The sequence below is a fragment of the Parus major genome, chromosome 1 (assembly GCF_001522545.3).
Source record: "Parus major isolate Abel chromosome 1, Parus_major1.1, whole genome shotgun sequence".
NCBI classification, from domain to species: Eukaryota; Metazoa; Chordata; class Aves; order Passeriformes; family Paridae; genus Parus; species Parus major.
Window position 1 is genome coordinate 44,396,561 of NC_031768.1, and position 11,434 is coordinate 44,407,994.

Sequence of the window (11,434 nt, forward strand, 5' to 3'; positions counted from 1 at the left end):
CAGGATGAGGGAGGTGATTCTCAAGGTTATCTTTAAAGTCCCTTCCAACATAAACCATTCTATGATTTTATGATTTTATGATTTTATGATTTTATGATTTGTATACTTATATATTAGGTATACAATTCTGAGTCTAAATTAATTTAGTTAAAAAATTAATTTATTTAGAAATAAGGGTAATAGACATTTGTTCCTTTAACCTGACTGTTTTCTTACAAATTGAAGACCTTTTTCAGCAGATTTTTCAGATAATTGCCTCTCAATAAGGGTCATATAAAGATGAAACTAAATGCTTAGAAAATAGCTGCTAGGTCTGTGTATCATGTGTAGGGGGGAATCCTGACCTTTATTTACACAATTGAGATGTGTTCATGACTGCAAAAAAGCCACACAACCAGTGTGTTCAGAGCAGAAGGTTTGGAGTAGGACCTATCTCAATAACTAAAAAGGGACATTACTTCTGTGAGAGAAATAGTTGTTCTGTGTCTCAAGTAAATAATATAGTAGGCTCTGGTAGCTTCCATAATTATAGCACATCACATTATTTGGTTTTTTTGTTTTGTTTTGTGTGTGTGTATGTGCATATGCCATGTTCTTAGTTAAGTCTTAGCCTTGGTGACAGTTCTTCCATATACAATTTTAATTTATAATGTATGTATGAGTTTGGAGTTTCTCAGCAGGCTCTCTCATGTGTGAATAGTCTGATGCCACTTAGTAGTTCCAGGAAAATGCTACCCTTCAATATGGTATATTAAGCTGTCAGACCTGTACTTGTACAGAGTTCAAAGGGTTCATGTTGCAAGAAATATAGGTAAAGAGCTGTTGGTACAGGCATGAAGCTTCTTGCAGGCAGGGCAGAATATATTATTTACCTCCTACATCTTGTGTGTTATCAATGGCTCCTCATGTGCATTCTGAGAAATAACAATGAGCAGTGAATGATGGGGAAAAATATTTTCTATCCATTAAAATAGCAAATGCAGATGCTTATTCCTCCTTTCATATTTAAAAAATGAAGTTAAGAATTAACTAGTCACCATGAAAATTAACACTTTGAAGACTAATCTGTAAATCATAAGCCTGCAGTAAACATAAGCCTGATAGTTTTAGATTTTATATATCCAGGGTTCATAAAATTTAAAATTGTTAGAGCAATTAATAAAGATTTGAAGTACAGGGTACAAACCCTGTTCAATTGACATGCAAATGCTCTTGCAGAATCACATTCTTTATAATAATCTGCTTAATGATTCATAAAATTATGGTACAGAAACAATCAATAACTATTTTTATAAACTTGATAAAGATGCAGTTTTTGAATGACAAATATTGATAAACATTCATGTGGTTTTTAATTCTGTAAGCTTAGCTTAGGAAATCCTGTTCTATTTTTAGCAACTGATTTCTGGAAACACTTCTGTGATCATGTTTTACTCCTGTGGATGTCAAGTCAAAAGCAAAGAATGATGCTATTTTCACTTTTAATGTGAATATCTATATTTAGAGATATTCTCTATCGCATGCAGCCAACCACAAGTGCTAACACTTGAAAAATGGTCAGTAAAAAATAGAAATAATATGACTTAAAATTCATAAATTCAAAACTAATAAATAGAATAATGATTTATTTGGCTGGTCACAGATAGCTGAGAACCTTTGAGCACTAACAGTAAAAACAGCCTGCAAGTTGAGATTGAGTGATAAGGTTGATTAAAAATAGCAAACTGCAAAAAACAAAATAAAACAAAAGCATTGTGCTGAAAAGAATGGAAATCAAATTGCTGCTTTTCCTCAGGAATATTTTCTATTTAAAAAAAAATAATATAGATAACATGCATATATAAATAAATATATATATACATTTTCTGAATATATATATAAAAGTTTATGTATATCTGTGTGACTATAAATATAGAACAAGATCTTGATAACCTTCATCACATGGAACAGTATATTGTAATAGCCCTTTTAAGGTCAATGAGGCCACACAGAGATCTATCTATCAGTGCAAAAGAAGTTACTGGAATCTGTTTGGTAATGACAACTGATAATGAATTGGTAATTCCAAAAAATTTGGAATCTGATTGGAGGCTGCAGTAAACAGTCTGAGTAGTAATCCGAGGCACAAAAAGAACAAAACAGAAATGTTATGCTCTAGAGGGCAAACATGCTGCAGCACCTATTGTTGCTCACCAAAAGGTTTTGTGACTCTGTGGCAGTGAGATGAACAAGGAAGTAGCATTGCCACTTATAAAACCATCCCGTGCAGTGCAGGAGGGATAAGGAAAATCCTCTTTGCATGGAATAAATATTTTCCTATAGTTGTGCTGTATCTGCTAATTAATTGTTTATGAGCACAAAGTAAATAATAACTTAAGCATGATACATGCCTTTAAAAATGCCCTCCCCCAAGCCAGACTGTTTTTTATCAAAGCAGCGTTTATTGGAAATGCAATTCAATCTCACATGGACAGATACCAACACTGTGCTAACATCTGTAAAACAGAAAATTACAATCAACCTAGTCTTCTTCCTACAGAACAAGATGGGCAGTTTTAAAAAGGGCTGACGGCAGTCATTGTGCAAGCATAAGCACTAATATTCCAAAATCTTATTTTCCCAAAAGAAAGTATGTACAAGTGTGCATACTCACCCCTACCCCAGGTTCACTGAGTGGACTGGATTAAAAGCTTTGTAGTCTCATTTATATATTTGAATATAATTCTGCACTTCAACGTAATAGACATATTTTCCAGGGGACAAAGTTTCCCTTGTGGTGTGTTTTGTGGAGTCTGTTTGGACTGGAATGCTTTCAGGTTTCTAAAGCAAGCATTTGCTGATACAAACTAAGTGCAAGGTCTGCCCAAGAGAGGAAACTGCAAGAGCTGCAGTGGATGTTTACTGTTTTGCAAAATCGGGCATTAAAAGTCCTTAAGCAATCTAGAAGATATTTAGCTGAATTTTACTTTCTGAGGCTCACTTAGATAAGGGGAAAAGGAGGTGAGAGAAATTGCAGGAGGAGGAGCTGATCTGTCTCAAGGTGGAGCTGTATCTTGTATTAAATGACATTGGCAGATTAAAGCTCTCTGGTGGGGAAGGGCTTAAAGGCTGAGTCAAAAGCCAAGAAGTCTCTTTATTTACGCCTACCTCCCAGCCCCTGGCAATCTGACTAATAACAAACTGAGCTAACAAGAAAGACTAGAAAGAACAGAGAGAACACAGGAGCAGCTTGCATCTAAAAATCTGACAAACCAAGTGATCAAGTCAAGCTCTGCTGAGCATCTTGTTTGTTTACCGCATCCAAATGCTTGCAAACAGTTAACTATATGCAGAAAAGTCAGCCTAGCTGTGAAGTATGCTGTGAATTTTAATTGAGGAAAAAGGACAACTGCTTACAGGATGGTCTGACGTGCACGGCTGCCTGGAAGATTTTTCAATCGAATGCTTTGTACTTTGTCTTCTGAGCAAGGATTTTAACTTTATGGAGCTGTAGTATTTACCGGAGCTTGCAGCAAAGGGAAACTCAAAAGAAAGTGTGCATTTTTCAGAGGGAATAATTACATTGCATGGAAACAGCTGCTCCAACTGTGCATTACTGAGTGTATCAGGGAGTGCTGCTGCTGTACAGGTAAGAAAGACTCCAGTCAGTTAATTAGCTAAGCACATGAGAATTTCATTTCTCAGTATAAGTTGTACTTATTTTTCTGCATGATTTTGTATAACTTTTATGTTAAATGATGGCAGTTTGTGCTGTATTTTAAACAGTTTGCAGGCACATTTATTCAAAGTGATTACTGTGTAGAATATGTGCATTAAGGGAGTGCTGTTTGTGAATCCCTTGGGGAAGAGGAATGGGTGTTTGTTTTTACTTCTTCAAGTGCAAAAGTGGTCTTAAATGCATCATCTGACTGTGATTCCCTTAAGAATTTAATAAAAAAAATCCCAAAGGCTTTTAGAAATTGTTAATTCTTAGCCTGGGGCTTTGAAAATCAACAACATATAAATATATACATATATATTTTTTTTTTAACTAGCTGAATTAAAACATCCAAACAAATAAACCCCCAAGCATAAAGAAACAAGTTATTTCAATGTTTTAAAACCAAACCAATTATTACTTAGTAAGCATGAGATGCCTTTCCTGTAAAGTGACTACTTCTAAAAGTATTCAACTTTGCCTCATAGAAAGAACTGTGACATTTTTTAGTCTTTTAGAATTCTTACAGAGTTTAGTTAGATGCGGTCAGCAGTGACTTACATGAAAGTAGATAAAATGATAAAAAACCTTAAGTTACTATGTAGAATTTGCTGAAAAACCTCACCACATGAAAAGGTCAGTTTTTCAAGTCTTTCAAATTACATTTTGTTGTATTGCGAATTCTTTCAGTTAAATGTTAGTCATCTGTTATATGAGAGCAGTTTTTATTTTACAATAGTAGCCCACTGAGAACTTCATTACATGTTTCTGAGTGTTTAGAAAAGAAAACTGGAGAAAGGAAGAAAGAATACAACTCTCCTATTAATTTTTACTGTGTGTGTGTATATATATATACGTGTGAGAGAGTTCTGGCAGTGCTGCTTACAGAAGTATGACGATGATTAAACTATGAATGTTTTCCAATTGCTTACAAATGTTGTTACTTTCATCTCTGAGAGGAGGGCTTTCATTTTATAACCTAATTTCTCAATATGAAATAGAATGCAGTATGCCTTGCAGATTTTTATTTTTTTATTTAATTTTGCTCAGGGAGTTTATAAGTGTTGTTTGAATTTGATGTGGATTGACACAGGAATTTCTAATGAGAAAAAGTGTACAGAAATAAAGTTGAATTAGTCATAGTGTAGGTTTGAAGGCAGTATCTGTGTCAAGAGCTTGTATTTTTTACCTTGGGTCACTGGAAAGGATAGTGATGCATGTAAAGCAAGAATAAGTCTCTAGCATAATATGATTCTAGAATTATTCTGCATACTTCAAAATAGCGTCTTGACATGATATGTCTTATCCAATATTTTTTTTGAAAAACAGACTTAAAGGCATATATATTAAACATAGGCAGCTGGAGTTCAAGGAGGGTTATATGAGACAACAAAATTATATTGCAACTACTAAAACAAAGATGAAAGCTCATGTGTTTAAGGACATTTTTTCTCACTCTGTGAATTGCACTTATTACTTCTAAACTCATATTTCTACTGTCACTTATCAGAAGCTACTAATGGAGAAAAACAAAATTCACTGTGCACACTGTTGTTGTTCTTTTTGTATGTGTCTTTATGTGTGTAATACTCATGCTACAGCATTTAAGTGCCTGCATGTGTAAAGCTTTGCAATCTGTTCTCAGGGAAGCCTTGAAAAATAGTGTTTCTAGTAACCAAGGTGCATGATATTTAAAATATGCATTGATGAAATGCCAAATCATATGGCCACACTATAAAAATGTTCATTCATGTGGTTGAATTGATCCTTGTAAAAGGTTCTAATCTTTCAGAAACTAACACAGCTGGTTATGTAGTGACATTCTGTACTTCATGTTTCAATAGCTTAGTTTGAAACATTCTGACCTTTGTCAGAGAAATTACTTAGGAATCTTGCTTAGTTCAGTCCTCAAATAAACAGCACACCCCATAAACATTACTGTTTTTTAAATCATCCACTGCATTTTAGATAGGTTATTTTTTTTGCTATTATTTATTTTTCTGGAAATACTTAACCTAAGATTATAAACAGTGATTTCACTCTACCTTATAGATCAAAAGTTGGCATTGGTCTTGCTAATTAGGTAGCCTTGACAGAAAGAAACAGAGAATTTTCTAATAGAATTTAGGACAAATTAATTCAAATCAATAATAAATAACAGATTTTAACATCTAAATTTTGCTTGAGACTCCATAGCTGTACTGTAATGATGCACTTATCAATTGTTTCAAAGTTTAAGATCAGATTGAAAGGTATATTACATAACATATGGTTGATACTGGTGATAATTTCTAATTTGTAAAGCACAGTCAATTCTATATGCACTTCACTGTGAAAATTGATGATTATAATCATTGAGAGGAGTCTAATATTAATCTCAAAAAAAGTTTGCCCTTGCTTTCTTCTGTCTTTTGACATCTACCGCATCGTCAGTTCTCTCTTTTTAATATTAATTTGTATGAAATTTTTTTGTATGCATATTATATGCAAACATTACACACTACTGTGTTCTGTAGCCCCACTTTCACTGAAAAACTAAAATATATGCATTAGAAATTAAGCAAAGAGAGATGAATATTTTGTCTACTTCCTTTTCTGTTTGTGGGTACAAGAATTTCAGAGGAAATACCCTCTGCTTTCCATAGGTAATGCAGAACCATGGAGTGATTCCCTGTATCCTGACAGAATGAACTTTTTCTCACAACATATTACTGATCCAAATCAAATCTTATTTCTTCTCTTCAGCAGCTGAGTAACATTGAGTTAATCTTAGCAAGGTACTCTTAAAATTGGCAGTGCTATGTAGTGACACAAAGCAATGATTCAAAATTAGCTTTGATATAAGTTGCTTGGGACAGTAAATTATTACTACTGTCCACTGGCAGTCTATACAGTATATAAATGAAGCCAACACTGATTGTTCCCTACGTTGGATATCAGCATGAACATACTGAAGATTTCCCCTTATGACTCTATTTTTTCATTCAGTATGGTAAACTAAATATATATTCTCTAAGTAGAAAATAATGCAAGTGTTTTACACAATATGATATTGTTTGGAAGGTGAAGTAGCTCAATGACAAGCATTAGGAATGTTTTTTTTCTTGCTGTTGCCCCAGGGGGGAAAAAAACAAAACAAATAACAAAACTCCCAAACCCTGTGAAATCATGACTATTATTTTTCTTTTTTTTCTTTTTTATTTTTTTGTGTTTTGGTTTTTTTTTTGTTTGTTTTGTTTTTTGTTTTGTTTTTTTATAGAATCTGCTGGACAAGATGAAGCTTTGGATTTTTCTTCTATGGTCAATTGTGGTTGCATCTGATCCTTCCCAGTCACAGCCTTCTTTTTCTACAGTCAGAGGATCTTGTCAGAGTCTGTGTTCCTGTGAAGAAAAGGATGATACCATGATTATCAACTGTGACAAAAGAGACATCAAGATGATATCAGAAATAAATGTCCCACCATCACGGCCTTTCCATCTTAATCTGTTAAATAATGGCCTGAGTATGTTACACGTGAATGATTTTGCTGGCCTTGTTAATGCGGTTTCTCTGCATCTTGGTTTTAACAATATAGCAGATATTGAGCCTGGGGCTTTCAATGGTCTCAGCCTTCTTAAGCAACTTCATATCAATCACAATTCTTTGGAAACACTTAAAGAAGATACGTTTAATGGATTGGAAAATTTGGAGTTTCTTCAAGCAGACAACAATTTCATCACAGTGATTGAAGCAAGTGCCTTCAGCAAGCTCAACAGGCTTAAAGTGCTTATTTTGAATGATAATGCCATTGAGTATCTTCCTCCAAACATATTTCGTTTTGTGCCATTGACCCATTTAGATCTGCGTGGAAACCAGTTGCAGACACTGCCCTATGTTGGCTTTTTGGAACACATTGGAAGAATACTGGACCTGCAGTTGGAAGACAATAAATGGGCCTGTAACTGTGATTTGTTGCAGCTGAAGATATGGCTAGAAAACATGCCCCCTCAGTCCATAATAGGGGATGTTGTATGCAACAGTCCTTCAGTTATCAAAGGCAGCATATTAAGCCGGCTGAAAAAAGAATCACTTTGTCCCACCCATCCTGTTAATGAACTTGAAGATCCTTCAGGGTCACTGCCCTTGGTTGTAACCACCTCTATCAGTGATAACCATTTATCAACTAAGGTGATTCCTCTCCTGAAAGCTCCTACTAAAGAACCAAGTTTAGTGCTTCATACTTCCAAGCCTACTACGTTTCCAGTAATCTCTTGTCCTGTCCCTTGTCACTGCACCAGCCATATGCTCTCAGGAGTTCTTATGCACTGCCAGGAGAGAAATATTGAAAGCTTGTCTGATTTAGGACCCCCTCCTCCAAATCCTAAAAAGCTTATCTTAGCTGGAAATATTATTCAGACACTATTGAAATCAGATCTTGTGGACTATGCCAGCCTGGAAATGCTTCACCTGGGGAACAATCGCATTGAGATCCTTGAGGAAGGTTCCTTTATGAATCTGACTAAACTACAGAAACTGTATCTCAATGGGAATCATCTTACAAAGCTAAGTCAGAATCTCTTCCTTGGCCTTCAACACCTTGAGTACTTGTACCTTGAATATAATGCCATCAAAGAAGTTTTGCCAGGGACATTTAATGTAATGCCAAAACTGAAAGTCCTCTACCTAAATAACAATCTTTTGCAGGCTTTGCCACCCCATATCTTTTCAGGTGTTCCCCTCACCAGATTAAATTTGAAAACAAACCAATTTGCTCATTTGCCAGTTAGCAATGTCTTGGATGAACTGGATATGCTGGTACAAATTGAACTTGAAGACAACCCTTGGGACTGTACTTGCGATTCTGTTGGACTGCAAAAATGGATACAAAAATTGAGTAAGAATACCATGATGGGTGACATTTTTTGTAAATCTCCTGGGCACTTAGCAAAAAAAGAATTGAAATCCCTAAACAGTGAAGTTTTGTGTCCAGGTTTAATAAACAGCCCTGCCCTACCAACTCATGCCAGTTTTGTAGTTGTGACAACTTCTTCTCCTACTGCCAACACAGCAGACACCATCCTGAGGTCCCTCACAGATGCTGTCCCACTTTCTGTTCTAATATTAGGCCTGCTCATTGTGTTTATAACTATTGTATTTTGTGCAGCAGGAATAGTTGTTCTTGCTCTGCACCGGCGCCGAAGATACAAAAAGAAACAAGCGGATGAGCAAGTGAGGGACAGCAGCCCTGTCCACCTTCAGTACAGCATGTACGGGCATAAGACAACGCACCACACCACGGAGCGCCCAGCTGCCACTCTCTATGAGCAACGAATAGTTACCCCCATGGTTCAGGTGTACCACAGCCCCTCCTTCAGCCCCAAGCATACCGAGCAGCAACAGGAGGAGGGAAGTGAGAAGGAAGCTAATGATTCCAAATATCTTCGCCGAAGTCTCCTGGAAAGAGAGAACAGTTCACCGCTCACAGGGCCAAATGTCAAATACAAGGCTACAGATCAATCTGCTGAATTTCTGTCTTTTCAGGATGCTAGCTGTTTGTATAGAAACATTCTTGAAAAAGAGAGAGAACTGCAGCAACTAGGGATCACAGAGTATCTAAGAAAAAATATTGTCCAGCTCCAGCCAGAGGTGGAAGTTCGTTATCCTGGAACACATGAAGAGTTGAAGCTAATGGAGACGCTCATGTACTCCAGGCCAAGAAAGGTTTTTCTAGAACAAACTAAAAATGAGTATTTTGAGCTCAAGGCTAATTTACATGCTGAGCCTGACTATCTGGAAGTCCTGGAGCAGCAAACGTGAAGTGATACATTGGGCTGGGGCTGAATTTCTGTGATTTTACTTTAAGGTGGAATCATTGTAAATGAAAGTGCCTTATAATAACATGTCAACAGTCAGAACTTAAGCACAGCAGTAATCCTAGCAAAGAAAAACTCAGGGATCACTGTGGGAAGCCATGGGGTTGTGTGCAGGCAATATGTTGCACCCGAAGTTAGACAAGAATTCTGTGTGATTGAAATGTGGGAGGAAGATTGCTTATTGCACTATTCCTCATCATTTTGAAAAGGTGTTTATGCCACTCTCTGTTCTGTTCTCTGTTTCCCAACCTATGGAAGAAAATGTTCATTACCTTAATCCCTTCTTTTTTCCCTCCATTTAATTGGATTCCTTTAAAAAAACAAAAAGACAAAAAAAAAAAAGAAAAAAGAAAACCCTGACAACTGTGTTTGTATTTATAACCTTAGAGTGTGTATGTTAGGTTAGTACATGCACTGCATACATGACCACTGTCTACAACTACACCTAACATACCTTTGTAATAAATATAAAAGGAGTTGAAAAGTTGTCATACTAAGTGTCAGTTAAAAAGGAAAAAGGATAAAATATTTTTTGTGTATTCACCCAGAGCCTGCAAATATTTAAGTATTTTACATGGAACTTCATGTGTATCAGTATGTGGAAGGAAAAATATGTAACTATGTTTACCCAACATCTTCAACAAAGAAAACTGCAAGCCTTTTGCTACTTTCCCTATCTGATAGCTTTACCTAAGTTTGGACAATCTTTTCTTGAGCTGCTGCTATAAAATATTGTGCATCACTGGTGTTTCAACTCATAATCCTGGGCAATTTGAAAAGCTACTGAGAATCAGCTGTAAATATGTTACTGTGTTGAATAAGTTTGATTTTTTTTTTTTTTTAATCTATATATATACATATGTATATAAATAACTTCTGTGCTGGCTTTAAATATTCTTGAAGGAAATGAGTTTGCTGTGGCTAGGAATTTCCAGGTGCAAATACAGGTCCTTTTCCACCCTAACCAAAAGCAACACTCAGACAGAATAACTGCAACAATACACACATGAAGAAGAATAATAGTATTTAGCTATTTGTACAAAAATATATTTTCTGAAATTAGAAGAAAAATAAAATGTTGTAGGAAAAATAGGTTACAAACACGTAGAACACTGCAGGTTTATTTTTGCAATGAATTCTCGCTAGATTTATATTTACTATTTATTCTGTATAATTTTGTATTTTTTTTCTTTCCAACTCACAAGAAAAAAAAAAAGCTTATTCCTGGCTGATTTTCAAGCTAATCAAGGAACTGCTCTCTATTAATGAAAAATAAATAAAGAGTTTTTTAAATGTCTTTTTCTTAAAGATCACTTTTTAAAGAAGGCAGCAACTTCTGCATGCACAAGTTTAAAACTATTTGGGAATTAAACACAACTCTCACTCTTGTCATGTGGACAGAAGCATCTTACCCTGAGTGATGTAAGGCCATTCAATTTCTGTGCATGACTGACATGGTGCCAAAACACAATTTATGACCTTCATTTATCTTCCTCCAAGCAAATCTTTTGTAAACTGACTATGCATGAGGTTTTCTTTTCTAATTCTTATTTGTAAAGTGAAAAATCAGCTTAATTATTACATGTATACATATGTATGCTAAATTTAGCATTGAAGTCTTGATAAAGTAAAAAGATATATTCTTTGGTTCAAAATACTGTCCATGTCTTACCTATTTGTATATACAAATGAGAGTTCTTCATATTCTTCTACTTAAGTTTCTGACAGAAGAATTTACTACATTACACATGAAAGTCAGATTCTCAGTTCTTTCAAATTTTCATAGACATAACAACTTCTATGGTGCTATACTAATTTCTGCAGTTTGAGGATCTGACCGCATTTTGTCTCTGTTAACAAATCTACTTCCTTATTAATATTTTT

General features: G+C 35.2%; 1 protein-coding gene across 1 annotated transcript; it reads left to right on the forward strand.

Moving 5' to 3' along the window:
* The first annotated feature begins 3,092 nt into the window (after positions 1-3,092).
* On the forward strand, positions 3,093-11,200 carry SLITRK6 (SLIT and NTRK like family member 6). The gene is made up of 2 exons (XM_015620064.1): positions 3,093-3,628; positions 6,957-11,200. The coding sequence occupies exon 2, from the start codon at positions 6,972-6,974 to the stop codon at positions 9,492-9,494; it is 2,523 nt and encodes an 840-aa protein (XP_015475550.1). The 5' UTR covers positions 3,093-3,628; positions 6,957-6,971; the 3' UTR covers positions 9,495-11,200.
* Positions 11,201-11,434: the final 234 nt, after the last annotated feature.

What these genes read in the sequence shown, in the direction of transcription:
- SLITRK6 (XM_015620064.1), top strand. Translation starts at nt 6,972, where the DNA reads ATGAAGCTTTGGATTTTTCTTCTATGGTCAATTGTGGTTGCATCTGAT.